We start from the raw sequence: 20,396 nt of genomic DNA, 5'->3' as shown, positions 1-20,396 counted from the left end.
TAAGATTTCTTGAAATGTGATATTTAGAATATTGAGATCTTAAAATTAGCTGGGAAAATTTATTTTAAGCTATATTTTACCAGGATTGTCAAGCTTAGGTATCTTAAAATAAGCCAGATATGCTAAAAAAGAAAAAAAGGAAGCAGTTTTTCACTCAAAAATAGATTTTTGCTTTCATGTAACCTCCTAATTTGAGATGTATTAAACTTATTTTGAGTTTTCTTGTAAAATACAACTCAAAACAAGATAATTTCAAGATTGTTTGAACTAGATATTTAAGATGCATTGTGTTAAAACAAGTCCCTCCATCTGCTGAAATGTCACTTGTTAAGTGAATTTATCTTAAATCAAGTGGGATGAGACATTTTGACTAAAAATAAGACAAATAGACGGTAAGATTTTGAGTTTTTGCAGTGTACAAGCATAAGTAAACAAAATCCTTAAAAATGAATAGTTGTCACAGCACATACACGCACAATTCCACACAAAGGAGCAAAAAAAATCGACATAAAATATGAAAGAGGTTGAAAGTCTTTATTTTTGTGTCACATGTTATTTCCTAGGAGACATGCAGGATTGCAGGTCGATCATTTCTGTAATTTCAGCCCATAAGTTAAGTTTTTATTGATAACAGCGACGGCTTCAAACACACTATACAACAGAACTGTAGCCTTGAAGCGTGGCCCTAACCGCATCTAGAGAACAGCCTCAGAGGGGGACGAGGCCCAGTTGTACACCAAAAAAAAAAAAAAAAAAAAAAGATTTGCAAAACTAGCCCTAAATCACAGCTTCACATTTTCAGACAGTGGTGGACACCTGCTGCAGCTCAAATCTCCCATGAAAACAGTTCAATCCTGTCGTAAAGTTCGCAAATCTGCTCTAACTTTATCCCATATCAGTGTTTCTGTTAGACGCTAGATAATTGCTTGGCTTTGTAGAGTTACATTACAAGTACAACCTTTTTTTTTTTTTGATTTTGAAGTTGTCAGCGTCAATGCAGCAACACATAACCAACGCAGCACTTGGTGGAATCTCGGTAGCTTCGTCTCGCGATGAGCAGCAAAGTGCTTTTACAAAAGAAAAAAAACAAGGAATCTTAAAAGGTCACATTCCCGTCTTAAACCGCCGCCTCATAGTCGCACAATGAGGCAGGGGTCTGATTGGTTAACAGTCATAAACGTTGTACAGCAATGCTTCAATCTGATTGGTCAACAGTCGTACAATTCTCTGCAGCCTGATTGGTGGACGTAAGGAAGTCTACAGTTTGCATGTCAAAATAAAGCCAGGAACACGAACACTGGACAAAAGGAAAACAAACCCTAATGCGTCACTGGAATTTGGTGCTTGTTTAACAGATAAAAACATCATTTGTACCTCAGTTTCCCACTGAAATCGAATGGCACATCTACCTGGAAACCTGAAGTCACCAGAGCTGGTGTCACAATGGAAAGCAAAAAGTAGGTATGTGAAGCTAAAAAAAAAAAAAAAAAAAAAAAGGCATGTAGAATTACTCCTCCTCTGCAGCCTTTAAATGTGCCATGAAATAAGATTTTCTTTAACAAATACAAAAGAAGTAAATTATTTAAAAACTCTGCCAGTACAGTACAGTGAAATACTGGCGAAAAAGCAAAAAAAAAAGTGCTCGATCATTTTCAACAACATACCAGCAATATTAAAAAAAAAAAAAAAAAATCAAAAAGAGGAGCCCTGTTAGGTTTGAATCGATGCTTATTCAAGTGTAGATTTTTGGCTTTGTGGCTGTATTGCACGACACTCAGCGAAGCAATGGCGATGGCTTTCCAACAGAATGTCACGCTACCAGAATAACTACTGGAAAACAACAACCCCTCCATTTACTCTGAACCAGCATCAGCTACAGTAATCAGGAAAAGCTGATCAAATAATAATATGATGTGAAGGTCTTCTGTTACGACAAACCTGCTTTACTGTTTGACAGTGGCTCAGAAAATAAAGGCTTTTTGTTGGGTCACATTTTAATACTATGTCTGGACTGGAGTTACAGGAAAAATGTTGGCATTTTTGTGTTAAATTTCACGAGATTAACATTTCACATTTGAAAAAAAACTGACTTTAATCCTATTAGTTATCTGGACACTCAATTAAAACATACAAAATGTGCTGAAAATGTGCATTTAAATATTTATTTTCTTTTGAAATTTGCTATATCTTTAAACACACTTCAGTAAAATGTAGCGTTGACATTTATTTACTTCAAACTGCTCTTAGTTTAACAACAGATTAGTGTCATAATAATGTTTTCTGATTGGGCTGCTTTTCTAATAGAAATAACTAAATCCCGTAAACGGAGGTTTTACTTGTAAAGCAACGCAAAGTGGTGCAAAACTCAAGATTCCAGTTGGAAATTCAGATTTTCTGGTGGAAATTACACATTGAAGGATGAAAAAGTTTTGAAGGGCTTTAATTTCCTAAAAATTGGTTGAAGTTAATGAATATTTAAGCTCAACAGCCGATCAGATGTGTAGATTAGGCAGCTTTACTACTCTGTGTGGAGCTCACCTGCCAGCTATCCAAACACTGGATAGCAGACAGACTCATTTTTTAACAGAACTGGTGCAAACACGTCAAAATCCGACTGAAACATGGATCTTGCTGACAGCTGGGCAGAATTGTGTGATGCTTGATGCTCTGCTGGGTCTGTCACAAGTCTCTGCATCTCTGCATGTCTCCCTCTAGAGGCCGGAGGTCAGACTGAGCCCTCGCTACTTAAATATGTGACGTCAAATGTCTGTCCATTTTAAAAGCATTAAAGAAAGAAAATAAACTTAATACACACAAAAAAATGTAGAACATTTCTTTAAATAGCAGCTCTTTAAAAAGGAATGATGACAAATATGATACAATAGGAACAACAATGTCGACAACAACAACTTCTCCATCATTCTCAGCAACCATCCGCATCATCACCAAATATGAAATCATGAAAAACAAAGAAAAAAACAGAGTTCAACTCCAAGGGCTCATGTAACGTGGAGGTGGTGGCATGTGCTAAGCAGGAGTCGCAGGTCACTGACAGCTCCAAGGTCAACGGTCATCAGAAGTCAGCCGCATCCATGCATCCATTTGTCTGGCTGTGATTGGTGGCATCAGAACAAGAGGGTCTTTGGCAGAGGTGAGGCATCGCTAGCCACGTCAGATGAGGTGGAGCCCAGGGAGGAAGAGAGGAAGGTTTCTGCTCCTCCTCCTCCTCCTCCTCCTCTTCATCCCTCCTCATCCCTCAACCTGTCCTGTCCGTCATGGATCTGCCCCACCTCCGGTCGTCCTCAGAGCTCCAGCTCCTTGGACACTTTGGTGGCGATGTCTCTGAAGGCTAACGGTGCCCCCCACAGGCGCTTGAACCTCACGCCGCTGCTCTGGCCCAGCCCGCTGGGCAGCTGGCAGACCTCGGCCTCGAAGGCCACCCGGGCGCCGGCTGCTCCGTGGGTGCAGGACAGGAGGAAAGGCCCGGCCAGGTGGACCTGGCAGCCGCAGCCCTGCGCCGCCTCGCGCAGCGCCTGCACCACCTCGGCCGGGTCGCGGGGGCTCCGCACCCTCACATCCCAGCCGCATCGGGGGGTCCGGGGCTCGGCCGCTTTCTGATGCCCAGATAGATGGCGACTGGAGGGGGAGGGAGGGGAGAGGCGATGCAGATGAAGGAGGAAATACGGGAGGGTTTGTAAATAGAGAGGTGAGGTTGATGTGGGTGGAGGATGGGATGAGGGTGGGAGATCAGATACGAATGTAGGAGGTAAACATTCAAGGATGAGATGGACGTGAAGATGTGTGGTTGCATGAGTGTGAATGTATGAGTGGTTAGGGAAAGGGGAGAAGAAAAAACAGAATTAATATCACACATTATTGGAGTTTGTCACCCTGTCTAGGTCACACATGGCTAATTGTGTATTTTCTAGTCTTAACCCTCCTGTTGTCTTCACTTACGAGCACCAAAAAAAATATTGTTTCCTTGTCTGAAAAAAATTCTAAATTCAGCCAAAAAATTCCCCAGATTTCTTACAATTTGCAAAACCTTCAGGAAGAAAATTCCAGTCATTCCTTAAAAGTTTACCTTAAAAGTTTTATTTAAAAAAATCCCCCAACTTTGGCAAGAAAATTCTTTTAAATAGTTTCCAAAAATGAGTAAAAATATTCCAGAAAAATCCTAAAAATATCTAAAGTGATTCCATATATATCAGTAAAACTTCTAGTATTTTCTTGAAGAACATTCACATAAAAATCAACCAAAATCCAGTGAAATTCGCTGGATTTTGGTTGATTTTTATGTGAATGTCCTTAAAAAACATTTCTAACATTTCTTTTTTCCACCAAAAAATGTTCAAAGATTTCCCAAAAATGTTGAAAATGTGGACATCAGAAGTTTACTGTGAAAATATATCTTGTTTCCACATTTTCAAACTTTAAAACGGGTCAATTTGACCCGCAGGACGACACGAGGGTTAAAAAACATGTTTTTTTTGGTGTCATATTATGCAACACTAAAAAGATACACAAATTAAACCCACCTGAAAACTATGCACATTGACAACACATTAATTTAGCTTTAACATGCTACACAGATACATTCAGAAAGTGAGATTTACTGTTTTTAAGAGACTTTATGTTTTTTAGAATAACACACAAGACCAACTAACATCAAATACCACATCTCAAAGCATCAAAGGAGAGCAAACTGTTGGTAGAAATACTTAAAATGATTAGAACATCTTTCCCCTCCTGTAACTTCAGCATCGTAGCTCTACTTTCAGGGATCATCTACCACAGGGAGACACCACAGTCTGTCAGCTAATGTCAACCTGCTGCTGGTTTACCTGCTGTTATTAACCTGAGACTGGACTGGAGCAGCTGAGGCTGAGAGGAAGGACAACATCTTCAGTAACATACTGATAACTCGGAAATTAATCTACAAGAGATCAGTACTAATTCTATAATTTATGTTTCAGTGGTTTCACGCAGCTTCAAAACGCTGTTGTTGAGTGAATGTTTGAATGAAATAATGACTGACAGCGATTAAAAAGAAGATCTATGTGCTCGACATGGTTAATTCCTGTTAAAAGAGTGTGGCTTTAATGTCTGATCTAATCAAAACGTCTCTGCATTAATAATAAACTCAGATACTTGCTGCCTTAACATTGTACTACAAGACTGCTCTCCATTAGTTCCTACAGTAGATGAGTAACAAAGACTCATTCAAATTTAAACTTGATGCTGACCAGCTGTTCTTGATTATTTTAAGATCTAAGGTGTTTTTTCTGCTTCAGTGTTTGCATTCTCTGTGTGGAGACATTACATGCAAGAGAAAAATGAAAAGAAAAATCAACATCTAGTTCTGATATTAGATCAAATGCAAAAGAGTGACTTCATGAATATTTATGAGCTGATCAGAAAAAAGATTTAGGTCTTGATTACCATTGTTTTTTTTTCCATTTATGACATATCTTGTACTGGTTAAACCATGTTCAGTTCCATCCACGGGGTTAGTACTTCAGATGCATCACTGGCTAGTTTGTGATTACATGAAGAGACAGAAGACACTAAAGCAACCTGAAATCCACAGAAGAATCCTGACAAGTTCTCCAAGATGTGTGGAACTAAACCTACCTGCTGTTGATAAACTGTGAGTGAGAGCACCAAAGAGCACTGGTGCTGCTTTAAAAAGCAAAGAGGATTTGCACCAAATACTGATCTAAATACAGTTTGTTTTCTTTACCAATCTAATTTTGCATGTATGTTCACTTTTGTTTGGGAGGTTAAGCATTTGCACAGCATTATATGTCAGTATGTGAGTTTATATATACAATACTAGGATGGTAAAGTAAATAATTGATACAAATTTTAATTGGACTGATAACTTGTTAATGTTGCATATTACAATCAATGCTTTGAATCCTTAACATGTCACATTCAGGATGTACACAACGTTCAAAAGTTTCAGTCATCCAGACAATTTCATGTTTTCCATGAGAACTCACACTTTTATTCATGTGCTAACATAACTGCACAAGGGTTTTCTAATCATCAATGATCCTTTCAGCACCATTAGCTAACACAATGTAGCATTAGAACACAGGAGTGATGGTTGCTGGAAATGTTCCTCTGTACCCCTATGGAGATATTCCATTAAAAATCAGCTGTTTCCAGCTACAATAGTCATTTACCACATTAACAATGTCTACACTGGATTTATGATTCATTCAATGTTGTCTTCATTGAAAAAAATAAGGACATTTTGAACAGTACTGTCCACCAGAAGATCAGAGAGAATCCTCAGAACTGATGCTTGCATGAACTGCTGCTCTGCTGGTGTCACTTCTCCTGATATCAGTAAACATTACTAAGTCATCTGAGTCTCCAGTGTGTTTCTCTGTGTCTGCCTCCTCATCCTCATCTCGACCTCACTGAACTTCCACAACAACGCCATCTTAATTAAAAAAAACTGCTTTTCTTTCAAAAATAAGGACATTTCTAAGCGACCCCTAGCTTTTGAACGGTAGTGTAGGTTGTAACGCCCCGATGCTTGGCACACAAACTGAGGAGTATATTAAGAGCTTTAGCATCTTTGAAGAAGACGTTGATTTGGAAAAGAATTGTGCTTGTAATGCTGCAGATGCATGTAATTAAAGATTATTCTACTGTCGCACATCGGTTGGGGGAAAAAAAAGCAAAAACGTGAACTCACCTTGTGACCGGAGATCTGCTGATTCTCTCAGGTTCGTCTGTGACCCTCAAGAAGAAGACAAACGTATCCGTTAGGAATCAATCGGCCAATAACCACATCCTCACACAACCTCCCCTCCCTTCCCTTCCCCCCCGTTTCCTGTTTCAGTGCACCAATCAGCACATCAACCAACCAGTCAATCAATCACGACACAGGACACGACAACTCATCTCCAAGTCACAGACGGATCATCGACAACCTGCACTCACTACACTGAAACACCGGATGGACGTGGAACGGCAAAATGTCGCTGACAAAAAGACACGTGAGACGGATAAACGGATGTGGAGGGAGTGAATCTGTGGCAGAGGATCCAACAGACAGTGGAATGTGTGTTACGGTGACGCACACAAACACAAACCCAAGGCTGGTACAAGCACAAGTTAATGAGCTAAAACTCTGCATGACAACCTCTTACAAAGTCTCTGTTATCGCATTTCACGGTTCGTGTTTAGTATGGTTTATAACACAAAAATAACATTTTACATTAACTCTTAGCTTTAATTAAAGATTTTTTCTGCAGTTGTAACTGCACTGACAAGCAGCTTTTCTGATAATCATGACTTATACTGACATCAAATACATTTTAAAACCCATAAGTGACTGAAATTGATCTTGTAAGGAACCTAAAAGTGGAACTGACTCCATTTTATTTTGAATTTTTTTTTTTTTTAACATTTTCCACTCAGTCATGCACCACAGGCATCGCATATGTTGAAAACCTCCTTTTCTACATTTATGTTCTGGTTGAAAAATAGTTTATTTAACCCTCGTGTCGTCCTGCGGGTCAAATTGACCCGTTATAAAGTTTGAAAATGTGGAAACAAAATATATTTTCACAGTGAAACTTCTGATGTCCACATTTTCAACATTTCTGGGAAATCTTTCAACATTTTTTGGTGGAAAAAAGAAACGTTAAAATGTTTCTTAAGCAAATTTCGCTGGATTTTGGTTGATTTTTATGTGAATGTTCTTAAAGAAAATATTAGAAGTTTTACTGATATATATGTAATCACTTTAGATATTTTTAGGATTTTTTGGGGAAATTTTTACTCATTTTTTGAAAATATTTACAAGAATTTTCTTGCCAAAGTTGGGGGATTTTTTTAAATAAAACTTTTAAGGGAAACTTTTAAGGAATGAGTGGAATTTTCTTCCTGAAGGTTTTGCAAATTTTCACAAATTTGTGGAATTTTTTTGCTGAATTTTTCAGATTTTTTTCAGACAAGGAAACTATTTTTTGGTGCCCGTAAATGAGGACAACAGGTTTTAACAAATCAAATGGAAACTACCCCGCTTTGGCCACTAGGGGCCGCTGTTGCTGTCTAGACTGAGCGTTTTCCCACCAACCTGGCAACCTGATCTCTTTTCCAGGAACAAGGGTTGGCCTGGATCAAGCAAGCAGAGAGATTTCATTGATGGATTTTTCTTTCTAAACTGCAAACCCTAACACCAGCCTGGCTCTGACTGAGGATCCGTTGCAGTGCAGCGGCTTTAATCAGATCCGAAGAAATGCCTGGACGGCGTGAATCAGCGTTTTGACTGCTCTTAAAATACTGTGCAGAGGGGAAGAGATCCCTGCTAATCCTCACACATAATCACTGGGATACGCCTCAGTATTTATGAATGAATGCCATCCAAATAATGATACAGCAAATATCTGGATGGGAATTCCTGCAGGATTAGGAACCTCATCCTAGCAGAGCCTGTTGATTCTTAACACTGTTAATAAAGAAGTAGCTGGGAAAGTGTTTTTTGTAAAGGTCATGCAATGGAATCTTACGTCAACACAAGCCTGTGCGCCGTTGAGCAGCAGAAATCATGTAAATGTTTTGTGAGTGAAGAGTTCCAGGCATCCTGTCCACATTGCATGACCTTGTCTTCTCGTCTGGGTAAAAGGGTGCAGGAGCAACACGAGTGGCATCGCATCTTCCAATCACTGCAAGTGTTTTCTGCACAGAGTGACAGACTGAACACACTCTGACTCAGCGACTCTCTGGGTGTAAACTGTAAAGTATGTGCAGCAGACTGTGCTGCAAAGGAGGAGCTGAAAGCGAAGGAAGGAAAGAAAGTTAGAGAAGACAGAGAGATAGAGGAGAAATGAAACAGAGGGAAGCTAGCGGCGGTAGAACATAGCAATCCTGTATCTACAGGGAAAGCTGGGCCCACAGCTCAATGTCAACAAGTTTTTCCTCACTGTGGGTTCATTTTTCCCTACTTGTAGTGTCAATTTATCACTGTATGCAAGTTTTTTGTCATTGTAGGCTAATTTTTCTTCACTGTGAACAAATTTTCCCTCATTGTAGTGTCATTTTTTCACTGTGGGCTCATTTTCCCTCACTGTGGGCTCATTTTTCCTCACTATGTGCTAATTTTTCCTCACTGTGGACTCATTTTCTCTCACTGTGGACTCATTTTCTCTCACTGTGGGCTCATATTCCCTCACTGAACACATTTTCCCTCATCCTAGTGTCATTCTATCATTGTAAAGACATTTCTCTCTTGACAAGAAACTTAGAAAGGAGACAGAAGAGGAGAAGAAATGAAAGGGAGTGAGAGGCAGACAGAAGCTAGCGGCGGTAGAACAGAACTATCTGCTTGTATCTTCAGGGAGAGCTGTGTAAGATCCCTGTTTAAGGAGAAGGATAAATCCCGGTTACATAACTAATCCTGACTTAAAACGGCAGTGACGCTGGGTCAGTCAGTCAGGATGACTGCTGCAGGCTGAGATGGTTCTTAGAAGCATGTGCTAATGCAGAGGGTTTAGACACATGCTGAATACTGTTAATGCCATCGGTTCAAGCAGACGGAGTTCTGTTCACCTATTGCACCATTTCACCCAGACAGGAAGCTTCACAACTTCAGACGTTGCTAAATCAAGAGCATCACTACGTTTTCTTTGGCCTTATCCCTATTAAAACATACTGTAGTCCTCATTTATACAGTGTCAGATATTAATGCTGGCTGTGTGATAAGAAAGGAAAGCATTAATCTAACCTTAAATTACATACTGTTGTAAACATGTTCACTTTAAGCTGTAGAAAATGAAAGAATCTGGCAGCCAAAGAGGTTTTTTCTTAAGAGTTTATCGATTCTACAAAATGGTTGGAAATTCTTTTGCTTACGGTAAACTAATCAATAAACTAATCAATAAACTAATCAATAAACTGGTCGTTTGTTGCAGATCAAGTACACATTTTCCCTCATTGTAGTGTTGTTTCATCACAGTGGGCTCATTTTCCTTCACTGTGAGCAAATCTCTCATTGTAGTGTCATTTTTATCACTGTGGGCTCAGTGAAGGAATTTCTAACTATTTTTTAGTATCGATAATCTTTGATTGCTGGTTCCTTTCATTTTCTACAGCTGTAAACTGAACATGTGGGAGATTTGGAAAGTTATCGTTTATACTAAAAAGTATCATATAATAAGAAATTTAAAAGAAATCACCAGTCAGGCAATATGGTGTATGCTGTCTGACATGCGATTATATGAAAACTTTCCATTATTTTTATTTATTTTTAACAGATGATGATGCTAAAAACTATGCAAGATGAAGTCATGCAATGACATCATGGTAAGTTAATAAATTGTGACACTATCATTTTCCCTTTACAGTATAACTCAAGCATATACAAGCCCCCAAAATCGATACCAGAATTTTTTATTCCCTAAAACTGGTATTGATTTTGGCCCCAAAAATCCAGCATCAGTCAGGCTCTAGATGTCACCTCGGATTTTTCAGTCTTTTATGGGAAAAAAAGATGATTTGGGAGAATAAAGGTCAGATTAATCAATAAGAAGAAGTTGCTTTATGATTAATTAACCTTTTTGAAGTCTTCACATTTCCTCTGCTTGCTGCTAAATCAAATTATTACGTCTTGTGCTCGCAATCGGCTCTTTATCTTTTACTATTTCTATTATGAAACTGTTTGACCAGTTGGGAACTATTTGTCCTTGAAAACAGAAACAGATTCAGTAGTTTTTTTGGGGGGATTTTAACAGCGGTTAAGCTGCTTTTGTCACCGGCAGAGAGAACGATCCTGTCTTCATACTTCACCCCCTACCTCAGTCTGGTATAAAACACCAATAAAGGCACCATCCCCCCACTTTCCTGTCTGTCCTGGTTTCTCTGCTCTCCCTGAGAATCCACAGCTCTGCTGCAGGACGGCCGATTTGTTCACAGCACGGGCAAACATATGGTGTTGATTACATGACTCAGACTAGTACAGTGGAGCTGCAGCAAACTCACATACTCTGGGGAACACACAAACAAACACACGCACACATCCTCACAGGGTTGTTTACCCTACAGACAGGACTAAATAAGCTTAAAGAACACCTGAACTGCACCTGATGCTAACATTTAAAACCAGCACGCAGCAATAAGGGCAGCATTAAATACCCACAAATCAGCTTTAACCCCATTCTGCTGCAGAAAACCACTGCTTTTCTGTGGATTGGAGGAAGCAGGTAATAGTGCCTCTAGTGTTGCTACAGCGTGAAGCCGAGCCAGCAGAGACACAAGCAGACACACACTCAGGCAGACAGCCGCTGATCAGAGTTTTAGCCACACAAACGCACGGTTTCGGAGATAAAGCCGCTCTACAGGAAGAACAATCTGTGCAAAATGTAATTTTAGTCGCAGAATGAGCCGTGTGTGAAACTGGGCCGTGACTTTGTAAGCCTCGGCTCCTGACTTCTAGATGTCCTCAGTCAGAGTTTATCCTCTGCTGTAAGCTTCTAAAGAGGTGCTCTGAATCCTGAATTCACTCTAAACCCATCTCTGTCGGTTACCTGAGGACGTGAGGTGGGATGAGGAGTCACCATCACAGCAGAATGGAAAGGGATCACACCTTATGTACAGTGAGGCAGCACTATTTTATTCACGCTGCACAGTTTCTGCAGGACTTTTGAGGAGCCTCAGCGCTTCTATTTTCACTCCCAGATGTCCTCAGTCAGAGTTTATCCTTCACCATAAGCTTCTAGAGGTGCTCTGAATCCTGATTTCACCCTAAACTCATCTCTGTCAGTTACTGGAGACATGGTTGGATGAGTATTTATCACCACAGCTCAACGTAGAAGGCTCTGACATTACATTACAGACAGTGAGTTAACGAACTCTGCACGATTTTTGAACTTTTAAGACGTATTAAGTACAAATAATACACAATTTAATACCTGTTTCATGGGCATGTTGGTTTTGGTGTGATTTAGAAGGAACAATAAGGATATTATTCTATCTGTTCAGCAGCATGTAACAATAATTCTTGGTCGTATAATAAATTATTATTTTTTTTAGGGTTTATATTGAATCGATGAGCATCCTGGCTGCAGTAGCTAACAGCAGTGACAATCACTGCTCAGTTTTCCTCATTGTGGGCTCATTTTACTTCACTGTAGGCTAGTTTTTCCTCACTGTGGGCACATTTCCCTTCATTGTAGCATCATTTTATGACTGTGAGGTCATTTTCCCTTATTGTGACCAAATTTTCCCTTATTGTTGCGCCATTTTTCTTCACTGTGGGCCTTTTTTTTTCTCCCTGTGGGCTCAATTTCCCTCACTGTAGGCAAATTTTTCCTCACTGTCAACAAATTTTCCTTCACTGTGATGTCATTTTATCAATGTGGGTTCATTTTTCCTCATTGTGAACAAATTTTCCTTCACTTTGATGTCATTTTATCAATGTGGGTTCATTTTTCTTCACTGTGAACAATATTTCTTTCATTGTAGTGTCATTTTATCACTGTGGACTAATTTTTCCTCACTGTGGGCTATTTTTTCCTCACTGGGAACAAATTTTCCTCCATTGTAGTGTTTGCTACAGATCCATTAGTGTTGACTAAATCTCCACTAAAACAGCCTCTTGTGTGCAAAATCTACCGTCACAACGATCCTACTTTTAGTGCCTGCTGCAGAGACATCAAAAAAAAAAAAAAAGCCTTTGCAATTTAAATGTCTTTTTTCAGGAAACCTACATAACTTTTCAAGTATTTAAATTAGCTGACTGCAGATTAAGTCACCTTTTAGAAATCTTCTTCATTGCGAAATGTAAATGATAATGTCAAAATGTGGAAAATATATCAGCATTGTGTTTGTAAAATCCACTACTATTAAAACAAGATGAGCTTTGGAGTTGTTTTGATGGGGAGAAACACTGAAAACCTGCATAACAAACCTTCCACATGCATTTATTTTGCACTAACGAAGACTGAAGTTTCCTCAACCACTGATTAAATTCCCCCCTGCAGAGTAGCTTTGCCTCAGACTAAAGTTTGCATAACTAAACTCCAACAGACAGCGAATGAGGGGACAGAGGGGATGACGGGGAACCGGCAGGCAGGCAGACAGACAGTCAGACGGACGGACAGAAGCAGCCAGAAAACATGGGAAAGGAAGACTTACTAACTGTTTTTGTCCCCTGTGGGAGGGTGCAGCCCGACATGGACTTGTTTGAGCTCTGACGTTTAGAAGGGTCAAGAGTGACCCTAGGAGGAGAGAGGAAGAAGAGAAGGAGGTGAAGAGAGGAGGAGAGGAATGGAAAAGGAAAATTAGAGTCCAAAAGAGAAACAGAGAGAGACATCGAATGAAAGAGAAAACAAAGCAAGTGACAATAGGAGGGGGAGAGACAACATAGAATGACAGACAGTAAGAAGCACAAGTAGAAGAGGTAGAGAAGCAACAAATCAAACAGTACAGTTCAGGAGAGAGGAGGATAAAAGATCGGCAGGTGACTGGCAAGAGAAAGCCCAAGTTGTTAAAGAATCAAACAAACAAACAGATAAAGCAACAATAAGCAGCCGAGAAGAAGTGACTGACTGTAAAAACAAACAGTGTGTCGACCTGAAGAGCAGACCTGGGTGTAACAGACGACTGGTTTTCACCTCCAGGAAAACTCTTTGTGACAGAAACTGGAGAGTCAAGGTTTTGTAATTGAATTTGAACGATTTTTTTGCAGAATTTGGTGGCTGTGCAGGACAGAATATAACTTCCAATGCTGTCCTATAAATGTCAAGTCTTCCAGTGCAAAATTCTCACTTTTTACCCACTGATTAATCGTAATAATAGTAAGAAATAAACATTTGCAACTGTAGAGACTCGCATATTCAAATCAAAACCATTAAAATCTATTAGTTTTGTCAACTAAAGTGTTAGTTTTCCAAGAAAAACCCACCTTAAACAGCAAAAAAACCCAGTTTAATTGAGTTTTATTCATTTTTAAGACATACTATGTACAAACAATATGCAGTTTAATATCTGTTTTATGAAGATATTGGTCAAAATATGAGTTAAAAGGAACAATATGGACATTGTACGATCTATTTCCCACTTAATTATTGGTCGTATAATAAATTAATATAGTTTTTAGGGTTTACATTGATTCAATAAGAATTAGTTTTGTAAACTGAAGCGTTGGTTTTCTAAGGAAAACACTACAAAAAGCAAAAAAAATAAATTGTTTAATTCAACTGCAAGAGTCTGATGCTGAAGTGAACAGTAATACATTTATACTGGACAGTTTCTGCATGACATTTGGACTTTTTAAAGACGTATTAAGTACAAATAATATGCAGTTTAATACCTGCATTATGAAGATATTGGTCAAAATATGAGTTAGAAGGAACAATATGGACATTGTATGATCTATTTCCCATTTATTAAGTGGTCTATTTGGTCGTATAATAAATTAATATAGTTTTTAGGGTTTACATTGATTCAATAAGCATTAGTTTTGTAAACTAAAGTGTCAGTTTTCCAAGAAAAAAAAACCCCATAAAGAGCTAGAAAAAAAGCAGTTTAATTCAATTTTCATTTGCCGCTGGATAATGTTGTAAAGAAGCAGGCGGTAAATGTCTTCAACACTATTAGACCCAGGTCTGACATTAAGGAAGACAAGTTCCTGTTGAAGCTCAAATATTAGAGAAGGAAGGCTGTGTAGGTTAGTACTGGTTAAGGAAGAGACGGTGAGTGGCAGCAAGGTTAGCTAAACGATCTTCATGTACAGGTTCATAGCAAATGAGCAACAGGAAATCTGCTGTCACTTCACCAACACCTGCTTAGCAAAAACAATCACACAACCCTTAAAACACTTGCAAATGGTGTTTTGCTGTTTTTCTACCCGTTCTCGTCCTCTTTCATGCTAAAAGCCATCCAGCCCTCATTGGTCTGGCTTCTCCCCTTACCTGCGGGTCAGCTTGGAGGTGAGTTTGCTCAGCAGGTTGGTGGTGGCCCGGGTCCTGGCGTGGGGCAGCGGGCTGGCATCGTGGGACGGCGTGGGGGAGGCCGGAGGGGCGTGGGAGGGAGGCCGGCGGTCTCTGATCTGGCCTCCGTGGAAAGTGCTCCTGACCGTGGATCCCCTGGAGAGGCGGGAGGACGGCGTGGAGGACGAGGAGGAGACCCCAGAGGCGCCGGCGATGCTGTGGGTCGAGGGGGAGGCGGGGGGGAGGCGGTGGGAGAGGGAGCTGGAGGAATGGACAAGAGTGGAGGTACACTGAATTAGCATCATTTAGATTTATTTGTACAAGTGTAGAAATGAAATAACTCACATTACAACAGCAGAATATATCCTGATTTTCTGTCTCACTGTAGGCTCATTTTCACTCACTGTAAACAAATGTCTCCTCATTGTAGCATCATTTTATCACTGTAGGCTCATTTTCACTCACTGTAAACAAATGTCTCCTCATTGTAGCATCATTTTATCACTGTAGGCTCATTTTCACTCACTGTAAACAAATGTCTCCTCATTGTAGCGTCATTTTATCACTGTAGGCTCATTTTCTCTCCCTGTAAACAAATGTCTCCTCATTGTAGCGTCATTTTATCACCGTAGGCTCATTTTCACTCACTGTAAACAAATGTCTCCTCATTGTAGCGTCATTTTATCACCGTAGGCTCATTTTCACTCACTGTAAACAAATGTCTCCTCATTGTAGCGTCATTTTATCACCGTAGGCTCATTTTCTCTCACTGTAAACAAATGTCTCCTCATTGTAGCGTCATTTTATCACCGTAGGCTCATTTTCTCTCACTGTAAACAAATGTCTCCTCATTGTAGCGTCATTTTATCACTGTAGGCTCATTTTCTCTCACTGTAAACAAATGTCTCCTCATTGTAGCATCATTTTATCACTCTAGGCTCATTTTCTCTCACTGTAAACAAATGTCTCCTCATTGTAGCATCATTTTATCACTGTAGGCTCATTTTCTCTCACTGTAAACAAATGTCTCCTCATTGTAGCATCATTTTATCACTGTAGGCTCATTTTCTCTCACTGTAAACAAATGTCTCCTCATTGTAGCATCATTTTATCACTGTAGGCTCATTTTCTCTCACTGTAAACAAATGTCTCCTCATTGTAGCGTCATTTTATCACCGTAGGCTCATTTTCACTCACTGTAAACAAATGTCTCCTCATTGTAGCGTCATTTTATCACCGTAGGCTCATTTTCTCTCACTGTAAACAAATGTCTCCTCATTGTAGCATCATTTTATCACTGTAGGCTCATTTTCTCTCACTGTAAACAAATGTCTCCTCATTGTAGCATCATTTTATCACTGTAGGCTCATTTTCCCTCACTGTGGGCTAATTCTTCCTCACTGTAGTGTCATTTTCTCTCACTGTACGCTTCTTTTCGTCACTGTGGGCTCATTTTTCCTCATCGTGAACAAATTTTCCCTAATTGTTGGCTATTTTTCCTCACTGTAGGCTCGCTTTCATTCACTGTGAACAAATTTCCCTCACTGTAGGCTCTTCTTGTTCCACTGTGGACTCATTTCCCCTCCTGTGGGCTCCTTTTCCCTCACTGGGAACAAATTTTCCTTCATTGTAGTGTTTGCGACAGATCTAATAGTGTTGACTGAATTTCCACTAAAACAGCCTCTTGTGTGCAAAATCTACCGTCACAACGATTTTACTTTTAGTTCGAAGGTGCCTCCACATACATAAACATTTTAGGACTAAGTGCCTGCCCCAGATACAAGAAAAAAACTAAACGTTTTTGCAATTTAAATGTCTTTTTTTCAGGAAACCTACTTAATTTTTTGAGTATTTAACTTAACTGACTTCAGATTAAGTCACAAGCATAAATATGTAGATAAAGGAAATCTAACTGAGCTGTCAAAGCTGAAATGTTACCTAAAATGCACTCTCTCCTTTCTCAACTCTCCCCTGTCAGCTTACGTCACGTCCAATTCTTTTCTCCTCACCCAACACTTTGTCGCACCTATGCACACAACAACACACACAATAACACACGCACACACACACACACACACACACACACACACACACACACACACACACACACACACACACACACACACACACACAATAACACACGCACACACACACACACACACACACACACGTCCCCTCACCTCCACCTCCACCCCTGACTCCCTGGTTGGCTGGTGGCCCAGGGCTGCTTTTCATAACGCTCTAGATAACTCCCACACACTGGGTTCAAGTGGGGCAGAACCATTAGACGGGTTAAGTCGAAGAGCTCAGCCGCTGCAGAGCAAAAACGTTTAATGTCAACGCAGAACTGGTGGCGAACCGGAAAGGGAAGAGAGGGTCTGAGAGACTGAAGAGTGAAGAAACGGTGGGAATGAGGCGATGCTAAAGTGAGGAGGAACTGAACCCATCCTGGACACCATCTGTTCCACCCACCTCCCTTTAGGTCCATCAGATTATAGACAAACACACTGAAAACCAGCCGTAAGAGAGCTGACCTCTGCCAAACACTCAAACAATTCAACTTAATAGAATTTAAAGTATTACTTGTTAATTTACTCACTGATAAATTTGCAAAATCTGGAAATATCTACACCTTCTTTCCCTTATGCACCTCATATATACAAGATATAACAAGGTTTTCTTAAAGCTCTTCAAGTGTAATAGCATCACGGTGTTTTCCCCAGTAACGTTTCTGACTGCAACAACAGAATATTAGCTACGTTGTCATCCATGCTATATCTGTGGACAAGTAAATTCATCACAGCACATGTGTACACATCCAGATGTTTAACTATCAGGTCATAGCTGTACTTTCCATACGGAAATCCACTATGTCACGCACTACTGTTCAAAAGTTTGGGGTCACCCAGACAATTTCATATTTTCCATGAAAACTCACACTTTTATCCATGTGCTAACATAACTGCACAAGGGTTTTCTAATCATCAATGAGCCTTTCAACACCATTAGCTAACACAATGTAGCATTAGAACACAGGAGTGATGGTTGCTGGAAATGTTCCTCTGTACCTCTATGGAGATATTCCATTAAAAATCAGCTGTTTCCAGCTACAATAGTCATTTACCACATTAACAATGTCTACACTGGATTTATGATTCATTCAATGTTGTCTTCATTGAAAAAAATAAGGACATTTTGAACAGTACTGTCCACCAGAAGATCAGAGAGAATCCTCAGAACTGATGCTTGCATGAACTGCTGCTCTGCTGGTGTCACTTCTCCTGATATCAGTAAACATTACTAAGTCATCTGAGTCTCCAGTGTGTCTCCAGTGTATTAACAATGTCTACACTGGATTTATCATTCATTTAATGTTATCTTCATTGAAAAAAAACTGCTTTTCTTTCAAAAACAAGGACATTTCTAAGTGACACCAAACATTTGAACTTCAATCTACACCCAAAATCAGCTAGAATCCTCAGAACTGATGCCTGCATTGCTTGTCTGTACTGCTGCTCTGTTGGTATCAGTAAAAATAAGGACATTTCTAAGTGATCCCACATATCCACATGTAGATTCATCATGCCTGGTTTACTGTCTCCATGAGACCTTTATTATTGCACTTTTGTAATTCTTGTCCTGCTTCTTTCATGCCTCGTCTGTATCTAGCCGCTGTAACACGAACATTTCTCCAGTGAGGAATCAATAAATGTTATCTTCACTTACTGCACCTTGTACGTGATTTTTGCACTATTTCAAACCACCCCTTTTTCGTTTACAATATCCAAAGGACCAACATCTGTTAGGCTACTGTTTTTTAAAGTTGCTAATCAACCAAATCAGCTATTTTTTTTAGGATAAGCTATCCCACCGTGTACATAGCTACACTTCTCACACAATTTTTCTACTAGATTTTTATATTTTAGATTATAGTACACAATAAAAGAATCATATTCTAACAAAGAAGAAAGGCTTGAGAAACTAGTGTGTATTCAACTTTCTTACAACTGAATGTGTGTACATGCAGACTTTAATTGGACTTTTCTTTTTAGTTCTTTCTATTTATCACTCGTATTATGTATGCATATTGTATATTTGTATTTTTAAGTGCACTATAGGGAGAAGCTCCCACGAATTTTGTTGTACAATTTTGTATACGATGACAATAAAGCTATTCTATTCTACTGTATTTCTTTCATACATTTTCCTGTTTTAAATTGATATATATATTGTGTTTTTCCTTCTCCGCTGAGCTTTATGTTTAGGATTTGTTTTGCTGTTGACAGAGTATTTCGGCAGGAGGTTCCCCATCTTCATATCCTTGTACATAATGTGCAATTCATGCAAGAACCTTTCTATAAATACAGACTCTTTATGCCCCTCCAGTGGACTTTTACCTCATCTAAATATTCTTAATGTGCATTATGATCACTAACTAGATGCTGCTGTGTTTGTGTGTGTCCGTGCACGTGATCGTCCCATCAACCACTCTGGCATGGCATCACATTGACAAGGCCTCCGAGGCAAGTAGAGGGTTGTGTTGGCTCGACGCCAGTCCTCACTCCATCCTGCGCTCCCGTCTCTCTTTTTTCCTCATCCAATCATCCTTCCCTTGTTTAACCTGCCTGCATCCTGCACCGCTGCCAGTCGAACCATAAAACAGAGAACACTGTCTGGGTTTAATGGCTGAATGTAACAGAGAGGGGTGTGTCACCTTCTCTGCTCACAGGAGAGGAGTTTATCTTGCTTTATTTGAGCTCAAACTATCTGTACGTTCATGTTTTTGTTCATTGTGGAGTCTAAGATGTAAGAACAACCAGTCTCTTATCCATGTGATTCACCCTCTGACTGGTCGCCCCCCCCCACCCACCCACCCAGCCATCTGTGCAGAGAAATATTTTACTGGAGGTCAGACGACAAAGAGAACTTCAGGCTCTTCCTCCACAGAGACACGCAGGGATGGAAAACAGAGTGAAAGCGACAAAGAGAAAGAGTGACCACAGGAAAAACCGAGAGTGAGACGGGAGACTGTGATGCTCTGAGACTGACAAGCGCACAACCATCTGTCATAACAACAGACAGTTCATGCCGAGTACACAAACTCACACAGACGAAGCCACTCCTGTGCAGTTTAAGCCCTTTATCCTCTCTTGAACAGACAAAATGTGAGTGAAGCAAACGCTCTGTGCAAAAAGAGACAAGCTGTACCAGTCGAACCAGTTCATAAACAAACTTATTACTGTAACATCTCACTGTATGCTTACTGTCAATACAATATGATTTCCTACAGCGAGTTAAAAAAACAAAATCAAATTGAGATTGTGGAATTTGCACAATAGAAAATAATTATCAACCTGTGCACCAGATTTGTTGCCACAAAACTAAAGCGCATTCTTCAGTAACCATTTCTCAGACCTAAACTCAGGACGCTGTTTTTTTTTTTTT

The 20,396-nt window shown here is 39.7% G+C and overlaps 1 protein-coding gene across 8 annotated transcripts in view; it reads right to left on the bottom strand.

The window, feature by feature from the left end:
• Nucleotides 1-513: 513 nt before the first annotated feature.
• The window catches only part of mark4b (MAP/microtubule affinity-regulating kinase 4b), an 83,028-nt gene continuing 63,145 nt past the window's right edge, over nt 514-20,396 (bottom strand). For 2 of the 8 annotated variants that reach the window (XM_055012024.1, XM_023293121.3), the window contains exons 15-19: nt 14,934-15,212; nt 13,156-13,238; nt 6,713-6,757; nt 4,845-4,884; nt 514-3,636 (exon numbers count right to left, since the gene is read on the bottom strand). In XM_055012024.1, coding sequence (XP_054867999.1) covers nt 3,303-3,636; nt 4,845-4,884; nt 6,713-6,757; nt 13,156-13,238; nt 14,934-15,212 — 781 coding nt within the window. In that variant the 3' untranslated portion in view covers nt 514-3,302. The remainder of the gene's footprint in view (nt 3,637-4,844; nt 4,885-6,712; nt 6,758-13,155; nt 13,239-14,933; nt 15,213-20,396) is intronic. The other 6 variants (XM_055012025.1, XM_035958583.2, XM_023293119.3 and 3 more) reach the window with 6 other exon arrangements.

Source organism: Amphiprion ocellaris, chromosome 7 (assembly GCF_022539595.1).
Source record: "Amphiprion ocellaris isolate individual 3 ecotype Okinawa chromosome 7, ASM2253959v1, whole genome shotgun sequence".
Lineage (NCBI taxonomy): Eukaryota > Metazoa > Chordata > Actinopteri > Pomacentridae > Amphiprion > Amphiprion ocellaris.
The sequence above is the reverse complement of the archived record's forward strand: the minus strand, read 5'-3'. Positions and strand labels throughout refer to the sequence as shown.